At 35.0% G+C, this 20769-nt stretch overlaps 2 protein-coding genes across 2 annotated transcripts; one reads left to right on the top strand and one right to left on the bottom strand.

The window, feature by feature from the left end:
* Positions 1-7099: 7099 nt before the first annotated feature.
* LOC117133360 lies at positions 7100-11737 on the top strand. The gene is made up of 5 exons (XM_033289378.1): positions 7100-8960; positions 9213-9797; positions 9908-10368; positions 10450-10543; positions 11013-11737. The coding sequence occupies exons 1-5, from the start codon at positions 8115-8117 to the stop codon at positions 11715-11717; spliced, it is 2691 nt and encodes an 896-aa protein (XP_033145269.1). The 5' UTR covers positions 7100-8114; the 3' UTR covers positions 11718-11737.
* Positions 11738-12412: 675 nt separating this feature from the next.
* LOC117133359 lies at positions 12413-14764 on the bottom strand. The gene is made up of 2 exons (XM_033289377.1): positions 14417-14764; positions 12413-14323 (listed from the first exon to the last, which is right to left on the bottom strand). Exons 1-2 carry the CDS (start codon positions 14762-14764, stop codon positions 12413-12415), a joined length of 2259 nt encoding a protein of 752 aa, XP_033145268.1.
* Between the last annotated feature and the right edge of the window lie 6005 nt (positions 14765-20769).

Raw genomic sequence — 20769 nt, 5'->3', positions numbered from 1 at the left:
AAGAACGCCAGACCCAGCTGACCCAACAGTCCACCGATGGATTACCCGTCACCTTATCCACACCTGAAGTGGATAAGCTTTACGAGGAGGTAAATTTTCTAAAATTTTAATTTTTTTAAATATTCATTTAATTTAACTTTAAATTTTTACTAACAAAATTTATTTTTTGTTTTTAAGGTTGTCCCTAAAAAAAAGGGACGGACGTTGGGGATTGGTTCCGTCAACGATGTTCCGAGAGCGACATCGTCTTATGTTCAGCGACGGGATGAGGAAGTCTCTCAGCTGCGTAGGGAGTCCGAAGAGCTGCGTAGAGAGTCTACTCAGCTGCGTATAGAGTCTACTCAGATCCGATCTCGTATGGGTGGACTCGAGGGCTTCTTGGACGTTGTAGCGGCCACAAATCCGGAATGGGCGACTTTGTTGAGGACCATGCGACAACAAAATCCTATCCCGGGCCAGTCACCGACCGACGACTCACATGCCGAGGCGGATGTTCAGGCGAGGAGTGATGAATTCTACGAGGCGATTAATTAACGACCACCCTTAGTTGTTTTTAATTTCGGTTATTGTATTATGAATTCAAAACTTATTTATATATAAAATATTTTGGTTTTGATTTTTTTAGAATTTTAATTTTATTAATAATTTAAATAATTTAAATTATATTTATAATTATAATTTTTATATTTCTATAAAATAATGAAACGAAGTAAATTCGTAGCTAATTTTGCGGCTTCTTTACGTGGAAGCTTAACGTGGTTTTTACGAGGAAACATTTACATGGAAATAACGTGGAAATCTATCAAGGTTTTTACGTTTTCTTTACGTGGAAAGCTCTCAAGGTATTTACGTTAATTTTACGAGTATTTGTTTACGTGGAATTTACGAGGAAAGCTTTTCGTGGTATTTACGAGGAAACTTAGCGACGTCATTACGTGGAATCTTTACGTGGTCTTTACGACGAAATATCCTCCTTCGCTTTTACGACGAAATTATTTCCTCGCTAACTTACGACGAATTAGCGAGGATATATGCGTTACGACAAACGTATAACGACGAAACGGGTTTCCTCGCTAATTCGTCGTAACACTGCTTTTACGACGAAGTAACGAGGAAAACTGCCCTCGTAAAACTTGTGTTTTCTTGTAGTGCTGGTTGTTACGGCTGCGCTTTCCAACGGAAGGACGAAGAGACAAAAAGGGAGAAGAAATACAAAGGAGTAAGGAAAAAGCCATCAGGTAAATGGTCGGCGGAGATATGGGATCCAAGTTTGAAAGTAAGGAGATGGCTTGGAATGTTTCCAACGGCGGAGATGGCGGCGCGTGCATATGACGAGGCTGCGGCTGAGTTTATCGGGAGAATATCAGCGAGACGTGGCCAAATGAACGGACATGTAATTAAGCGTTGGCGGAGATGACTGAGAAAGGAGTGCATTACACCATTAGACACTTTCTTGTGTTTCCTTACACTAATAAAAGACACAAGTTGATGGAAGAGCATTTTTCCACAAACTGAGGTGTATTCTGGACAAAAATGCCCTTCTTCATCGCTGATGGGTATTTTGTGTTCTAGTTGAAATAATGTTTAGCTAGTAGACAATTTAGTTTGTACGAATTATTATAGAAAAGTGAGTTTTTTTTTATTTTACTCTATTTTCAACATCTTTTATTCTTCTTTATTTCATATATCTAATATATAAATACATATATATGTATGTATATAAAATAAAATATATGTGTGTTTCTTTTTATTTTGAAATCCATATTAATATATTTTGATAATTTTTTTTTAAGTTTATAACCACATCAAGATGAATAACATAATATATGAATTGTGGATATGTATTTTATTAGCACTTGTGGATAAGCTTTAACAAACAAACTGTGGACAGAGCAATGTGGATGGCTAAACATATTTGATTATATGCAATCAAACTTGTGTATACAACTTTCTTATAATCATGTATTTTTCTGCTTGTTTTTATTTAAACCAACTTTCTTACAATCAATTTTCTTCGTTTTTTATCTTAAAAGTGGTTTTGTGGATGAAGATTCGACATACTATGGACAAGATCTTGTGGACGAGGTCTTGTGGACACAACAAAAGGATATCAATTAGAATCATGTCCACGAAGACAATAGACATGTAAAATTGAAAAGCCGATGAAGTTAGTGTCCACCAAAACTTAGTACACAAAAAGATTAAAACTTTGGCAAAGATTAAAACTTACTTCCCGATGAAATCACATGCTTCACGATTTCATGAAAGATCAAGAACTCGTTGCTTAATCCGCCGCCGCCGTCAAAGAAACTCTTGTTGGTGGATATTTAAGAGAGAGTGGAGTTGACACGGAAAATCGATCGAGAGAGGAGACAGAAGATATTTTAGCGTAGGATTAAGGTTAGTGATAAGGGTTCTTGTTCTTCATCAGGTAGAATAGAAACAAGAGATAATGGAATTAGGGTTAGTGATTTGGGAACACAATTGGGAAAGTGGGTTTTTTCAATTTAATTTTTTAAAATTTAAAACATTAATTAAAAGCATGATTAGTTAGAATAAGAAGTAATGAGAGATTTTGACAAAAAAGAAAGTAACGAGAAAGGAGAGAGGAGAGAGGAGAGAGTATAGCAACACAAAAAAACAAGAGAGGAGAGAGTAGTGTTCTATGAATGTAATTTTTTCCTGAGAAAGCAACTTTTGGTCGGTGCCAAAGATGGAAATGCTATATTTACAAATGAAATCAAATTTTAAACTAACTATAATAAAACCATATATGCTCTGGGAAAGGATAAATAGTATACTTTCTACATTGCATTAAAATTGCTAGTCTAGTTTGCATTGTTGTTGTCGTTTTTTTAAAAAATCAAGATGAGGGTTTTAATTCTCTGTGAGTAGGAAATCTTCAGACTCTTTTTGTTAGAGCGTTTCTCGACTTTTTGTTATGTTTTTTTTTAATAACATTGAAAGAAACCTTACAACACGAGCTGAGATGCTCGCTAATGTATCATTGAAAAATTGAAAACATTGAAAAATAAAGAAAAAAAAGGGAAGAAGAGACGTCAGTAGACACCGTAAAGCACTGAGACAACAAATGACGAAGGGGAAATCACATGATAGTGTAGGATGAGACATCAACCCTTCCCCTATTTGGATTTAGCTTCCAAGGATAGCAAATGGTGTAGCCAAACCGGTGTATTATGTGCAATGTATGACTGATGACGCCTATCTCGTGTTACACTTGCAGCCAGGGACGGATCTACAGAGAGAAAAGATGGCTCAACTAACACCAGTTATATATAAAATTTTGATGTAGCCCGATTTATCTTTTTGATTATGTATTTGTTATAATTTGGGTTTTTTGGACCTAAGATAAAAAAATTATGACCCTAGTGAAATCTTCTTCTGGATCTGCCCCCAGAGGCGGACCTACACCAATAGAGTGTTATATGACACACCTTAAATATAATAAACTAGGTAATAATTCGCACCTTGCACGGGATGTGATTATTAGTTTAATAGAAAGACATTAAATCTGTTTAATCTGGATATTGGTTTGGTTAAAAAAAAATTTTGGTTTTTAATCTTCTAAAATATAACTATTATTTTAAATTAATATTCATTTTAGTTTATTCGGTTAAAATGTTTGATTTTTTTGTTTTTTCCGGTAAAAACCAAAAATTAATATTATTTGTTTATTTTCATGTTATGAATTTTAGATAGTCGTCATGTCGAATCAATAGTTTCATATTATAGTTTCTAAACAGATAATAGTTTAAGAAAAAAAGAAAAAAAATTATTAAAACAGATCATTTCACTACAATTTGGTCGGTAGTGAAAGAAGCATTAAGAAAAAATATTTCAAATTTCAAAATAATTAGATACTTCAGTTGTGATGAATACTTAGTTACAAAGTGCTCACATTAAAGTGCACATGTATGTGTATGTTCAAAATAATACATGAAATATAAAATTAAAATTAATTTAAAATAAAAAGGCCTTGACATTAGTCATTTCTCATATAAAGAAAATAAAATCGTATTTGTAAATAGGGGTGGACACATATCGAATATATGGGTATTTGGAAGTATTCGTGTCGATTCGATCTTTAGCCACCTATATATTCGGTGATTCGGATATCCGAAATGTTTTAGAATTTTAAAGAATATCTAATTTGATCCGTAAATAAAATAGAATATTAAAAATAATAGAAAATTATAACAATAACATTTTAACTTTTAAAATTTTAGTACCTAATATAATAAATTTAATTCATAAAAATATTGTAAGACTAATATAAAGTATAATATATATAACATATATATATACAATTCTTTACATATATGTATATATATGCATATAACATATCGAAATAGATATATGTTCCTAAAAATATTGGTATTTGTTATTTGCTTCTTTTTTGAATATTGTATTTTAGTATTTGCTTTGTTTCGTAGAGTTACGGATATCCAGATTTTTGGGTTCAAATCAAAACGGATAACAAATCGAATAAAAATTTATGAATATTTTGCTCAACTTTATCCGTAAACAAAAAAATAATATATATATAGTTTGGCTTTTGATTCGTTATCTATTTTTATTCGAACCGAAAAATCTAGAATTTTATTGGAACCATGTATGTGAGTTTTATATTAAAAAAACGCAAAGTACATAGTGTGAGCACATTTATGGATATAGTGTGAACCCGTGAACATACTTATTATCAATGATATCATTGTGAGACTGACACGTATCTATTATAGTTTGAATGCATTTATCACAATACTTCTTTTTTAATATATAAGGGATAATAGATTGTAGGTAGAAACATTGAAAAATATCTATCATTTTTGGTTTAAATTGCACTTTGACACCCTAAAACTTGGGTTCAACTCTCTCTCTCTCTCACACCAAACCTTTAGGGTTCAAATACTGAGGAGACCTGTAGATATATTCACCAGCTTACGAGTAGCAACCGAGAGTTAGACTTAGAGATGCGGATTCTTGATATTCTGATTTTTCAGGAGTGAGAGGTTGTGAGACCTGTTTTAGCCATTCTGAAGAAGGCTGTAGAGCATGCGAACATTGACAGGGCCGCTCTATGGCACCAACTGCATGCAAACAAGGAAGAGCTTGTTAGGTTGAAGGAAGAAAAGAAGACAGAGATTCAAACTTTTAACAAAAGAGGAATCTGGAATCAAGAAAAAATTAAGTGAATCTAAGGCTGCAAACACCCGTCTTAAGGTATTGATTACTGATAGAACTGCAATACATAAACTAAACATAATTGAATATTGTAAAGAATAAAAATGAAAAGATTAAACCAGAGAGTAAGGAAAGGATGATATAATTGAAGAGTTGAGATATTATCTCTTTTCTTAATTCAAAGTATGTCCCGTAATCTAACGATTCTATAACTAATGAATCCAAGAATACAACTGTAAAAAGTCTTCTGATTTACATCAATCTATCATAAGCCTGACAAAACAAGTTTTGTATATAGTCTCAGACTCGAAAAAAAAATAAAGAAAAAAAAATACAAAAAATAGTTTTGTTTTTGTTAGCATGTATGCAAGAAAGAAGAGAATGACTTGGTCTTATACACCAAACCCAACTTTTCTTTTTCACCATAAAGTGGAGGAGATTTTTTTTTAATGACAACTAGATTTTGACCGTGCTTTCAAAAGCGCGGGTTTGATTTATGGATAAAAATGCTAGTTGGTATTAAGTATGCTTTTAAAATTTTGATTTACATAAAAAATAGATATTCATTGTTTTCATATACGAGCTGGATCCGCAGTTAAAGTGGTAAACCCAGTGATCGGTATATAATCTGATTCAAATTTAATTAAAATTTCATTAATTAAAAATTTGATAAAACCCTATAAAATCTAAAAAAACATCGTTAACCTGTGACCTAACCATGGTTGCCTATTAAAAACCCAGAAAAAACTGATAATATTTCTAAAATTAATTTTATATACTTTTAAATTGTACATAAAACTGAAAAAACTATTAGATTTATATTTTTTGTACTTTCATGTATTTTTTTACTATTCGAAATAGTGAAAAAAATGATATTAGAAAAGTCAAAATTTATTCATATGACAATATTAATTTGTTTTTCTTATTTATATTGTTTAAGGAATAAGTTTAAAAATGTAAGAAATATTTCAAAATATCTATCTTATTAAAGTAGAAGTACTTTAAGCTTTTGTTTGGCAATATAGATAGCAGTTAAAAAAATAGTGTCATTTAGAAACATGAATAATAGTAAGTTCGGAAAAAAAGTAATGGGCTTATGCTATTAAAAAATTGGAAGTCCATTACATTATTTTAAAAAGTAATTGGCTTATGTTACTTGATATACATATTCAAATCAAAATAATAATCTAAAATTGATCTATATCAAAAATTAATTCAAAAATATACATATATTCAAAAATTGATATTTGCTAACATATTTTCCAATAAGCATTATAAAAATGTTTTCAATATATATAAGAAAAATATAATACAAAGCCCAAATTCAAACACCAACTTAAATTATGGTTTTTATATTGGGGTTTTTGCCAAAACTAACCCACAACTTGATTTTAATCCCAAACCTATACCCAAACTTGAATCAAATGCAAAACTAACCTAAAAGCCTAGTGAAATTACAGCTCAGTCCCTTGTGACCAAACAAAAAAACAGAAGCCATTTTTACGAATATAGCCCCAGTAAATCGTCTGAGTCGTCTGAATTGTTGGAAGTCGTCTAGACGACTGAAACTTCAGTCTTCTAGACGACTGAAACTTCAGTCGTCTAGACGACTGAAACTTCAGTCGTCTGGTACCAGCTTATTTTAAAAATAATTTATAAATCTTGTAAAAAATATTTTGATGCGTGAAAAATAAAAATCAAGTAATTATAAACAGTTTTAAGTGATATAAATTAAGATATGATAAAATTGATTTGTTTTGAAGATAGATGAGTGGAAGTAGTGTATCATTATATTCTTTGGTTTAGGAGTTTGGCAAACATATGTTGTAGTATTGTATGTATTGTTAGGGTTAGATCTTGGAAAACTAAAATGTTTTTTTCAAAAATTAGTTTTCACCAATATGTGTTTATTTCTGTGTATAGTAAACACTTTTCAAGTTTGATTTGATTTTATGAAGTGTTTAATTAGATAAATAAGTTTAGGGGTTATGTTTAGGGTGTGGACGACTTATATTTCGGTCGTCTGTTGAATAATTTACACGGACGACGTATATTTCAGTCGTCCACATCGTACCGAACCTTTAATTTTACCAATGTACGTTTTAACCTAACCGGATCATTTACCGGACATATAAAAGCTATTTTTTTCACTGTTTCACAATTTTACGAAACCCTAGCGCCGTTTCTCTCCAACGGCGATTTCGAAGGCGATAAGACGAAAACCCTACCGTGGTCGTGTTCCGCCGTTATCTTCGCCGGTAATCTCTCCGATTACGACGAATCTCGTTTCTCCTTCATGCCGTAGAGTATTTTCGTAGTTTAAACTGACCGTCCGCTTCTTTTTTTCAGATCTGAAATCTCGTTTGCCAAACTCCGCCGCCGGTATGTTATTTCTCATGTATTAAGGCGTTTAGCCGCCGGAAAAACCCTAAATATTTTAGTATTGATTCTTCTTTTCCCTTCGATTTGCAGATCTGTAACGGCTTGGGGCCACATCTTCTCCGACCATATCTTCTCGGACAATATATTCTCCAACTGTAAGTCATTCGTCTTTTGTTTAAAAGATTTTGAGATTGTTGTAGTCTTTTGCTGAAAGATTACCCAGACGACTTCCAGGAAGTGAGAAGACTACTCAGACGACTTCCAGGAAGTGAGAAGACTACTTGGACGACTTCCAGGAAAGTCTTCTACTATGTCTTACTCTCTGGACGACTTACATGTAAGTCGTCCAGAGAGTAAGACATAGTAGAAGACTTCCTGGAAGTCGTCCAAGTAGTCTTCTCACTTCCTGGAAGTCGTCTGAGTAGTCTTCTCACTTCCTGGAAGTCGTCTGGAAGTCTTCTATAGCATTTAGCATAGTGCGCAACCTATGTGTTTGAGATGGTTGTTTGTGATTATTTGCAGGCCTTTAAATGGATTTACCAGAATTCCCGCCGAGGATGTTTACATTAGGAGAAGAGCCTGATGCAATCAGGAGCATTTCGTATCATTCTGATGACACGAAGTTGTTTAAAGCTCTATGTGATTGTCTCACAGCTGACGAATATGAGGATCTGAAGGCGTCGAAGTTAGGAGTGTTCATCAAATTCAAGGAGCTTGACTTTGGTTGGACTTCAAGGCTGGTACATTTTATGCTCTCTTTCCAGCTAGACATCAAGAAGAAGTTTGAGCTCTGGAGTCTTGTCGTTTCACAACCTGTGAGGTTTTCACTGATAGAGTTTGAATACCTCACTGGGCTGAACTGCGATTACATCAAGGACCTGGAAAATCCAAGGTGTGAGGTTACGACGGAGATGGCTGCTTTCTGGGAGAAGATGGGTGTTGATATCGATACTGGGCCAAGTATTGATCAGATAACAGAAGCATTTTACAACTGCGACGAGTGGTCTCGGGATGATCGCATGCGGCTGGGATACCTTGCCATCTACGCAGGGTACATCGAAGGGAAAAAGTTCTCATCCGCTACATCAGCTAGTCTTGCAAGGCTAGTGATGGATTTAGAAAAATTTGAGAATTATCCATGGGGGAGAGTGGCGTTTAAGGTGCTGATGGATTCTCTGAAGGCAAAAGACTTGACGCAAACTGGTTACACTGTTGATGGGTTCATACAAGTGCTCCAAGTGTGGGCGTACTATGCTCTGCCAGAATTGGGTGCTAATTATGGGTCTCCCGTACCAAACAGACCGTCTCCACTGTTGCTGGCTTACAAGGGTGGCAAAAGACAACGCAAATTTTTTAAGGCTGCTATCAATAAACAGGTACTTAACTTCACTCCTAAGACTTCTCAGACGACTTAAAGTTAAGTCGTGTGGAAGTCATCCAACAAAAGACCACTCAGACGACTTACTTATAAGTCGTCTGAGTGGTCTTTTTGTTGGAAGACTTTCAGACGACTTAACTTTAAGTCGTCTGTGATCAAAATACTTCTCAGACGACTTAACTTTAAGTCGTCTGTGAACAAAATACTTCTCAGACGACTTAACTAAGTTTATATCTTTTATTTATTGCAGACTATCGTGAAGAACTTCGTTCAGAAGGATTTTGATGAAATGTTTCCAAAATGGGACGGAGACGTAGATGACCCTGCCGCGGATAACATAATTAAAGTCATGTTTAATGATCCTGGATGGGAGTGGACCATGGAATGCTGGCCAGTCACCGGTACTCGCAAGGTTGTGAAGATGGAAGTGATTCCAGTGAAGAATGAAGTGAGTCCCGTGAAGTCAGAGAGTGTTGTGAAAGAAGAAAGTAGCAGACCTCGGAAGAAAGCTCGTAAAGGGTCTTCTGTTTCTGCTGAGAAACCTGCGGCGGGTAGTGAAGGTCAGCAGATTGAAAAGACCTTGAAGGACATATCTGATGCCATTAATCTTGGCTTTGGGACGTGTCTTAAGGAGCTCAAGTTACTGGCGGATAGGATTGAAGCTGTGGAGAAGAAGGTGGGAATCACCAACAGAGGGGGTTCATCTGATGATCGTCAACTTACAACCACTTCAAATCCACCAAAACCTGTTGACGAACCCGGGGTTAGTACCAAAACCTCTCCCAAAATTGCAGAGAAGAGAGTCACTAGGCAATGTGTTAGGAAGAGTCAGGACTGATGTGATTTGTTTCTTGTGTGCTTTGATGAACATGTGTGCTTTGTTTCTAGTGTGCTTTGATGAACCACTGTATGCCTTGATTCTGAACATGTGTGCTTTGTTTCTAGTGTGAATTTGATCTTTTGTTAATAGTTTTTAAACACACTGTGAACTCGAAATTGCAGAGTGAAAGTGTGAATGGGGCGAAAGCAGGACAGAAGGAAGCCAAAGAACCGAGTCTTACTACAGAACCGAGTTCCTCGAGAGAGCTCTGTCTTGTGAGTCCTGCAGACGACTTACCGAGTGAAGATCCTAGCCTTCTTATATTGGACAAACAAGTTTCGACCGCTTCAGATTTACTCGTTGAAGAAGCTAGAAGGCAGACAAAGAAGGAGACTGCTTTGGTGAATCTCCGTAAAAAAAGTGTGCGAGAAAGGAAGCTTGCTCCCACACAGCAAACTCCTTTTAAGGGAAACAGCACTGCCAAACAGATCATTCCAAACAAACAGGTTGGCGGAGGCTATGATCCTTTTGCACCCATTGACAAGATGAAGTCGAAGGAGCTCACTGCATGGGTGCAAAAAGATCCGTAAGTTGCTGTTAAAAATATGCTTACTTATATTTGATTAAAAAAAGCTTCCATTTGATTATTTACATTTTGTGTTTGCAGTTCTTATAAACTGCCTCTGAAAAAAAAACCACGTAGATGTCGAAGTCGATTCTATCAGGTCCTCCGAACCCCCTTAGAATGGCTAACCGACCATGTAAGTCTTCTGCTATTTTCTTACTCTTATATAAGTCGTCTGGTAGTTATCTGGTACTTTTCTGATTTGTATAAGTCGTCTGTGAGTCGTCTGTGAGTTGTCTGTCAGTCGTCTATGAGTCGTCTATAAGTCGTCTGGTAGTTATCTTACGTAAGTCGTCTGTAAGTCGTCTCTAAGTCGTCTCTAAGTCGTCTGTGAGTCGTCTGGTAGTTATCTTACGTAAGTCGTCTGTAAGTCGTCTCTAAGTCGTCTCTAAGTCGTCTCTAAGTCGTCTCTAAGTCGTCTGGTAGTTATCTTACGTAAGTCGTCTGTAAGTCGTCTCTAAGTCGTCTCTAAGTCGTCTCTAAGTCATCTCTAAGTCGTCTGTGAGTCGTCTGGTAGTTATCTTACGTAAGTCGTCTGTATGTCGTCTCTAAGTCGTCTGTAAGTCGTTTGTAAGTTTTTTTGACTTGTATTGTTTTATATGCAGCAAATGGATGCTTTTATTAATATACTGAGGCAACGGTACCAAAACCATCCAGAACATTTCAGGAGCGACAGAATGTGCTTTCTTGATCATGTCTTTTCTCGGCAGTGGAGGGCCTCCTACCCTGATTTTAAGAGCGACGCTCCTGATGCCAACGGTTTAGGAAGAAGACTCCCTGGTGGGGCGTGGAATTATCATGCAGGCTTGATACCTTCTTTTTGCCAATCTAAGAAGGTTTGGGGGGTGGATGTGGATGATATCTATGCACCTGTGAACTTCAAGAACGAGCATTGGATTGCTATATGGATATCGATCCCTAAGAGGCACATCGTCGTCTGGGACAGCATTGTCTCTCATATTAGGCCTGCAGAACTCGATGAGGTAATGGAGCCTTTTGTCACAATGGTCCCTTATCTGCTTGTTGAGTGCGCGCTCTCTGACGAACAAAAGGTTCAATACACATTGGAGCCATACACATATGCGAGACAAACCGTTGGAGTACCTCAGTGCCGAGCTGGTGATTGTGGGGTTTTCACTCTGAAGTACATCGAATGTCATGCTCTTGGGATAGAATTTCCCACCGCGTTTGACAAAAAACACGGGAAGACCATCAGGGAGAAGATGGCGCTGGATATATTTCGAGAGCTTCCTAAGTGCCATGAATGGGAAAACCAAGACAATGATGAGAACCTGGCAACGTATGATTAGATATTGGATGTGTTATTGCTTGTATTTGAACTTGATGCTTTTGTGTACTGTTGTTAGGTAGATTAGGGGATGTTAACAGGGTCAGGATAGGATGATGTTTTTTGTAACCTATCCTCACACCAAACTAGAATTCCGTAGGAAATTAGTTTGGTAGTGCAGTAACCTTTCGGAATATGTAATGTTTAACTTGTATTTTTTAAATTGCACTGTTGGAATTAGTTTCGGAATATGTAATGCTTAACATAGAAGGTCTACAAAGAAAAGTTCATAAAACATATAAATTCATAACATAGAGTCTACAGAGAAGTTCATAAAACATAGAAAATCATTGGACGACTTACTTAAAGGTCTTCTGGACGACTACAGAGAAGTTCATAAAACATAGAAAATCATTGGACGACTTACTTAAAGGTCTTCTGGACGACTACAGAGAAGTTCATAAAACATAGAAAATCATTGGACGACTTACTTAAAGGTCTTCTGGACGACTACAGAGAAGTTCATAAAACATAGAAAATCATTGGACGACTTACTTAAAGGTCTTCTGGACGACTTACCAGAAGAAAATTCTAATTAAGACGTTGGACGACTAACCAGAAGGTCTTCTGGACGACTTACCAGAAGAAAATTCTAGTTAAGACGTTGGACGACTTACTTAAAGGTCTTCTGGACGACTTACTTAAAGGTCTTCCACGTCAGTTCTTACATTGTGGACGCTTATGGCCAGTTTCTTTGCAGACTGAGCACCTATAAACCCTGTGTTGCTTCCGGGGTTTGCGTCCTCTCATCCTGGATAGCTCCAACCAAGATTGCCATCTTGATTTCTTCTGTCTCCCCGGACCACGCTTTACTTCCGGAGGAAAGCATGTGCGTGCCTCAACAAGTTGTCCAACACAAGGATATATATTCTCTGAGTATCCTGCAAACAAAGTATCCTTTGAGTAGACCGGCCACACAAGTGTGGAGATATGCACACCAGCTGCTGTTCCAGCTGCTATAGCATGAGAGCAAGGTATTTTCTCGACTTGATAGACACCACAATCACACTTTTGAAGTTCCAGATCAACATTACAGTCCCTATTGCCACCTTTCACAAAGAACTTCCATCCATCAATTTGTTGGACTCTCAGAGTATACGCGTTCTCCTCTCGGACAGCAAGCAAGTGTTCAACACCCCGACTATGTTGAGTTGTAAGACTCAAAGCATCTCCTCTCCTTTTCCAGTACCACCTTCCTAGCTTCTCCCTTATGAACTCCAGCAGGAACTGAATAGGAAATCCTCTTGCTCGCTTCAGTGCGGAGTTAATTGATTCAGCGATATTGCTCGTTTTTAAGTTGTACCTGTCTCCCTGACAATGAACCCTAGACCATAGGGTCACATCGGCTTCCTCCAGATACTCAGCAAGATCCGGATTTGCACTCCGTATCTCATCCATGTACCGATCAAAATCGTAAAGTGTATGAGCATAAGCAGCACCTTTCACCAAGTACAAGAGATGCTTCCCTTTATACTTTTTGACAATATTCTCTTGAAGGTGATAATAACATATTCCTCGGGTTGCCCAAGGAAACACCTTTTCACACGCATTTATAATGGAGGCGTGCCTGTCGGAGACTATCACCAGAGGATACTCATCAGATACACAGCTCGCCAATTTTGTGAAAAACCATTCCCAAGATTCATCATTCTCACCATCTACGATCCCAAAAGCCAATGGATATATCTGAAAATTACCGTCTTGTGCGGCTGCAACCAACATAGTACCCCCATACTTCCCACTTAGGTGAGTCCCATCTACCACAATGACCCTTCTCTGATACTTAAATCCTCTGATTGAAGCTCCAAAAGCAAGAAATAGATACTTAAATCTATTCAGAGAATCAAGTTCTATAGCTGTGATAGAACCCGGATTTGCTGCCTTGATTTGCTCCAAATATGAAGGCAGTCGCTCATACCCGTCTTCCGCTGATCCTCTCACCATTTCTTGCGCATATAACAATGCTCTGTATGAAGTGGTGTAATCAAGTGTCATGCCAAACATGTTCTTCATTGCATCTTTGATATGCTGCGGATTCAACCCATCAATGATTCCAACTCGATCTATGAAAAGTCGACCAATGTACTTCGGAGTACAACGTTTCCGCTGAGCGATTCTGTCTGGGATGGAACATGTATGAGTTGCCAAATACTTGGTTACCCAAAACGTTTTAGTCCCATGTTTCACACTTGCTCGGACCTTCCATTGACAACCACTAACACGACATGTTGCCACAAACAGAGTTTTCGTTGACTTGAATATTCTGAAGGAGAACCTACGCCTCACCGCTGTCAACCGCAACTCTGAAAGCAGTGCATCCTTACTAGCAAAACTCTGGTTGACATAGATTCTGTCTGCAGATGATCCTTCTCCTTCACAACCATATGCCCCTTTGTAATCATCAAAACAGATTTCATCATCTTCTTCCTCATCCTCATCTTTAACCTTTCCATACTCACTATAATCCTCAGCATCAGCAACAACAGGGATGTCAGCATCCTCCTCCCCATCATGATCCTCAGCTTCATCCCCCTCTTCAGCTTCATGCCCCTCCTCAGCTTCATCCCCCTCCTCAGCTTCATCCCCCTCTTCATCTTCATCGCTCACATCAGCTTCATCCCCCACCTCAGCTTCATCCCCCTCCTCAGCTTCATCCCCCACATGATCTTCATCCCTTTCCTCTGAAACCGTTCTCATCTTGCTAAAGCTTGATACACAAAGACGTACTTCATGCGTTTTAGTTATCTCGAGCAAGTTCCGAACTTGTCTATCACTTGTAACATGAATAGGAGGAAGGTCTGGAGCCATCTGTTGTAATGAGTAGGTTAGCTCCACAGACTCTGTGTTCATGTCCAGGTTATAATCTTCTTGAGCCATTGCAACAAGATCAGCATGTGTCGAACTTTCATTCAAAAATAACATTCTCGCTCCTTTGAAATGATCAACCACAAAATTCCAACATCCATCTTTCAACAACCATTCTCCATACACTGCATGTAACTGACGCATCATCTGAAAAAGTCAAAATATAACACATTAGCAAACTTAGAACAAAGAAAACGAAAGTTTATTAAAGACTGACGCGGACGACTTCAATCTAAGTTGTCTAGACGACTAAACTATATGTCGTCTGGTCAACGCAGAGGTTATTTTTGCAATTGACTTTGAAATCTGTTATTTCGGACGACTGAAAGTTAAGTCGTCTACTATTGTTTGGTTAAAAAAAAAACTCCAAAAAAGCTAGACGACTTACATTTCAGTCGTCAGAGGTTAGTTTTGCATTTGACTGGATTATTTCAGAAGTTTGACTTTTTGGACGACTTACATTTCAGTCGTCTAGTGAAAATTAAAATAATAATATTTTTTTAAAAGTAGACGACTTACAGTTAAGTCGTCATAGGTTAGTTTTGCAATTGAAAAAAAAACTTCAAGATTTAATTATATACAGACGACTTATAATTCAGTCGTCCACGAGACGACTGAAATGTAAGTCGTCCAGGATTTACGAGGTTTGACCAGAATCTCGGAAAAAAGTCCTGGACGACTTACAATTAAGTCGTCTGGTGGACGACTGAATTATAAGTCGTCTGTGTATAATTAAATCTTGAAGTTTTTTTTTTCAATTGCAAAACTAACCTATGACTACTTAATTGTAAGTCGTTTACTTTAAAAAAAATATTATTATTTTAATTTTCGCCAGACGACTGAAATGTAAGTCGTCTGGGGAAGTCAAACTTCTGAAATTATCCAGTCAAATGCAAAACTAACCTATGACGACTGAAATGTAAGTCGTCTAGGTTCTTTGGAATTTTTTTTGAAACCAAACAATAGTAGACGACTTAACTTTCAGTCGTCTCAGGTTACAGATTTCAAAGTCAATTGCAAAAATAACCTCTGCGTTGACCAGACGACTTCCAGGTAAGTCGTCTACAGCCAGACGACTGAAAGGTAAGTCGTCTACAGCGAGACGACTTCCCAAGTAAGTCGTCTGACGAACAGATCTGGAAAAAAACTCGATTTCATACCTTAAATTGGTGAGATAAGTTCCTTAGCATACATAAGGCTTCTCCAAGCACACAGAATCACAAACGAAAGTCACCCACCCATAATCGTTAGCTTCTATGACTTTATGAACCATAAAAATTTTAGAATCAAAATCTTGGGTTTTTTTAGCTCATTGTGGAGAGAAAGTGAGAGATATGTTGTGTTTAGTTCACAAGAATGGAAAAAGAAGAAGGGTAAATCGATTTTGGGAGCATTAAGAGCTTCAAATTGGTTGTTCATGGTGGTTGTGGTATTGATGACAATGGCAATCTTGTAATTACTTGAAGATGATGAGGGTGAGAGAGTAAAAATGTCATTTTCGAAAAAAAAAAAAAAAAAAATTTGATGGCATTTTCGTAAATTATATGAACTTGTGGGGTGAATAGGGCAAAACCAATTTTCAAAAAAAAGGGAGGTTAGTTTTGTGTTTGACTTTAAGTTGTAGGTCAATTTTGCAAAAACCCCTTTTATATTTCACATTCAAATTTAAAAATATAATTTATGTGATTATTTATAGAGAAATTCCCTAGGATATCCCTTTTTAACCTTTTGTCACAAAAATAGTTTTCAATGAAGAAAATGACCAAAATAACTTTTATTAAAGGGTTAGGGTTAACTAATCTAGACTTAGGGTTTAGAGTTAAGGATTAGAGTTTTGGGGATATGATAACACATATTTTTGTAACCTATGATGACACATATCCCCTATATATTAAAAGAGAAACATTACAACATTTGAGGTAGCCATGTATCATCACCATAGTGAGTCTTAGAATCCTTATAAAAATATGTTGGTTCATCTAAATATATAATAAGCTTTTTATTAAACTAATCATAAATTCGTTATTAAAGTTTTTCATTATTTCCTTAAATAAAAATTACATAACTGCTTAATGTGGCTAAAGTATATATAAAAATTAATGATTTTGAATAATAAATATTTGATAAACATTAGTGTATTTTCTATCATAGTTGTTTACTTTAAATTAATAAAATAAATTAAACAACTACATTAACCATATAATAAAAATTTAAATTTTTCTGTATATGCTATATTTTGATTTTTTTAAACGAATATAAATTACTAAAACTGTTAAAAATCTCACATTCAAATTTTTGCGATCCATGGTTTAAAGGTTTTTGTTATGATAAAATATAAATGATTACAAAATCATATAAGTAAGAAGTCTCATTTAATAAATATTAAGTGTAAAAGATATAGATATTTTAATTTTGAAATTTGCTTTGAACAAATATTGACAACTTAATATTTAAATTTTAAACTTAGGTTTGATTTCTTTTAAATTACTAAAACTATCAATAACACAATGAAAATTTTGTTATCAGTTATTTAAAGTTTTTGTTATAAAAAAATACAAATGATAAAATGACCATATGAGTAGAAAGAATACTAAAAATACATACTATATATATGTTAACGTCATTTAAATTTAATTATATAAAATAGAAAATAGAAAAAGTAATTGTTTGGATTAATGAAATTTATTTATGTGTTCACGCCAATTTAATTATATATGTAATAATTACTGACTTTTTAATTATTCAATATATATTTATTATTTTATAAATATGTAAAAGAACATATATTACATAAAAATAGTATATATAATATTCGTCCCGCGCAAAGCGGAGATCTTAACCTAGTAGGATTAGGGGTGGACGTTCAGGTTTGTTTTCGGGTCTGTTCGGGATTTTATGTTCGGTTCAGATCTGTTTAATTTGATTGTTTAATTTTTTTTAATAATATAAAATTAAACAAAAATGAGGAAGGATGAAAAAATTGTTATCAATTTTTTATTATTCATAATCATTAATTTTCATATATTTTTAATCTTATTTGGTAATTTCGTAGCTTTTATTTAAGGAACGAATACACGCTTCTTATATTTTGGGTTAATACAATGTTCTCTAATAATTAGATTTTGGACCAATATTTTTTTCAATTGATTCTTAAGCTGCCACGTAAGCTAAATTGACATCTTAATTAAGTGACATTTAGGCATGATCTTTTTTTAATTAGTACAAATTTAAGGTTACAACTTTTTAAATGATCTTCAATTAATATATAGGGGATTTGTGATTTGTTAATGAGATAATTTATGTTTAGCCGAACATATAAATCTAACATATGTTTTATGATTTATTAGAGAGTTAATTTTTTGTTTATCCGAATTGATACAAAATAACAACCATCAACTGATCAAAAAAGCTGGTAAATATAAATTAAAGACAAGCTATAATGTAAAGTATCCAGATAAATCAGACTATAACAATGCTAACTTTAGCAGGGACCAGTTTTGTAAAATAAAAAAGATGGATCCTCAGCTGCCTGAGCTTGCATCGATCGAACTGAGAAGACCCAACCGCTCGTTTCTTCATGTTCGAACTGCCACTTAATGAAGAAAATATTTTGAAAATGTCTCTTTAATGGTAGTAAACATGTACCAAGAAAGTGGTAAACATGAAAATTATTCTTAAATTATTACTTTATTAATATTATTAAAAATTGAAATATCATTTTCAAAATTTAATTGTATTTTAAATGTAGCTTTATATACATAAACAACACAAAATTCTAAATGTTACAATATATTTCAATTTTTAGTAATACTATAAAGTTAATAATAATTAATTTAAATGTATAAAACAACATTTTAATGTAAATTTTTTTAAAAATAGATTTATTTGATAAAACTAAAACAATAATAATTTGAAACCAAAACTTATATATAAGTTAATGTTTATATTATTTATACAAGAAAGTTACTTTGATCTAAAAGCTAATATGCTTTTACTTGTCTATATGTGCGAGAGTTCGAGCATCCCAAATAATTAATTGTTAATTTTACATAAATATTTTTTAATAAATTAATGGATGACTAACATATTTGACGGTGCATATATATATATATATATATATACATATATTTCTGAAAGTTCAAGCAGTATTTAAAATTTTTAGTTTTACAGAATTTATCCAAAATGACGTAATTTTAGATGACCAATAGCTTTGACAGTCAATATATATAAGCACGATTCTGAGAGTTTGTGTCGTATGTTTGTTTAGTTCAGTATGAAATATGCACTACTATAAAATTCAAAAAAGAAAAGGCACGACACATAAAATTTATGTAGTATTTTTAAAATTTTATTTAGTTAATTATGAAATATGAAACACTACAAAATTTGTGACGGAAAAACGGGTAAAGTGCTGGTTGAAATAGATTTTTTTTCCTCTCTTTACATACCGGATCCGGAGTATAATCATAATGTCAAAAGTATAACCAGAAAATAATAATAGTAATTTTACGCACTGCGTGTTTAACACATATTGACAACGTGCACCTTTACAAGAATGACGCGGCGACCACGTAGCTTTTGGGTCCTATAATATGAATACGAAGTTTCTGTTGTAAAGAGAAACGGCCGCCTAATGTGGAAAGTGGAACAATCATGATTCGTGTAGTTTTGGCTTTTGCGGCACATAATCAGTGTATAGTAAAAGCCGGATTGAATAAGCAAATATGAGATCATCGTAACTATTCTAACTGTAAGTCACAAAATCATGCAAATATGTTTGGTCAAAAAATAATGCTAAAATGGCAACGTACGTCTCCATGCATCCCCTATATAAACCCTCTCGGTCTCGATCTTTCTCCAACTCTTTACAAAAAAATGGATTATTCATACAACGTTCCCTCTGATGATCAAAACCCTGTTGCACTACGACCTCCTTCTTCTTCCTCTTCGTATTTGACAAGTGATATCTAACGTCGGGAGGGACACGTCATCACCAAACGAGATCACCAGCGGAGCTGATCTTCCCCTTCCGGATGCTGGTCCCTGTCCTCTCTGCGGCATCACTGGTTGCTGCGGCTGCGCTTTCCAACAGAGGGACGAAGAGACAAAAAAGGACAAGAAATACAAAGGAGTAAGGCAAAAGCCATCAGGTAAATGGTCGGCGGAGATATGGGATCCAAGTTTGAAAGTAATTAAGGAGATGGCTTGGAATGTTTCCAACGGCGGAGATGGCGGCGCGTGCATATGACGAGGCTGCGGCTGAGTTTATCGGGAGAATATCAGCGAGACGTGGCCAAATGAACGGACATGTAATTAAGCGTTGGCGGAGATGAATGAAAAAGCGAGAAAGGAAAGTCTTGGTTGGTGGGTGTGAGAGATGCAAATGAAATCAAATTTAAAACTAACTATTATGAAACCTTATATGCTCTCGGAGAGATAAATAGTATACTTTCTACATTGCATTAAAATTGCTCGTCTAGTTTCTATTGTTGTTGTCGATTTTTTCTAATCAAGATGAGGTTTTAATTATCTGTGAGAATCCAAGACATACCTCAAACTTCTAACCGAGCACACTTTGTTAGAAAATCTTCTACTCTTTTTGTTATGTAGTAGTTTTCAATTTAACATCCTTTCACGACAAAAAGAGTTTATTCAAATCACTTAAATTGAATCACAAAACTAAGTAATTTTGTCATAAATTACTTTTAAACTAAAGCACTTGCTACTTGGCTTGACTCGGTTTGATTTGATACTTGTATTTGGCTTGTTTGAATCAAGTACTCATTATATCAAGTGCTCGCGGAAAAACATTAGTACTTGTAAGTTATTTGACTCGACTTTGTTACTTAACAAAATCAAATATTTATCTTTAGAATACTTGATTACTTGCAATTACTTGAAACAAAAATACATAAAATAAATATTTTTATTGAGTAATAAGTGACTTTTAATGAGTACTAACTACTTTACAACGAGTAATAAGTATTTTGTAGTAGATAACAAAGATTTTCTAGAACAAGTAATTAACAAGTAATAAGTAATTTGGCAAGTATCAAGGTAAGTATTAGAAAAATTAGAATACTTGATACTTGACCCGGACTTACAAGTAGTAAAATTTAATGATTTAGTACTTGATTTGACAATGTTAA

Source organism: Brassica rapa, chromosome A04 (genome assembly GCF_000309985.2).
Source record: "Brassica rapa cultivar Chiifu-401-42 chromosome A04, CAAS_Brap_v3.01, whole genome shotgun sequence".
Classification (NCBI taxonomy): domain Eukaryota; kingdom Viridiplantae; phylum Streptophyta; class Magnoliopsida; order Brassicales; family Brassicaceae; genus Brassica; species Brassica rapa.
The sequence above is the reverse complement of the archived record's forward strand: the minus strand, read 5'-3'. Positions and strand labels throughout refer to the sequence as shown.

Bases quoted from the DNA above. Each gene is read 5' to 3' on its own strand.
- LOC117133360 (XM_033289378.1), top strand. From the start codon at position 8,115: ATGGATTTACCAGAATTCCCGCCGAGGATGTTTACATTAGGAGAAGAG. The intron at 8,961-9,212 runs GTACTTAACTTC...TATTTATTGCAG, and splicing joins AGGCTGCTATCAATAAACAG to ACTATCGTGAAGAACTTCGT. The intron at 10,544-11,012 runs GTAAGTCTTCTG...TTTTATATGCAG, and splicing joins TAGAATGGCTAACCGACCAT to CAAATGGATGCTTTTATTAA.
- LOC117133359 (XM_033289377.1), bottom strand. From the start codon at position 14,764: ATGCGTCAGTTACATGCAGTGTATGGAGAATGGTTGTTGAAAGATGGA. The intron at 14,324-14,416 runs GTGGGGGATGAA...GAAGCTGAGGAG, and splicing joins AGGAAAGGGATGAAGATCAT to GGGGATGAAGCTGAGGAGGG.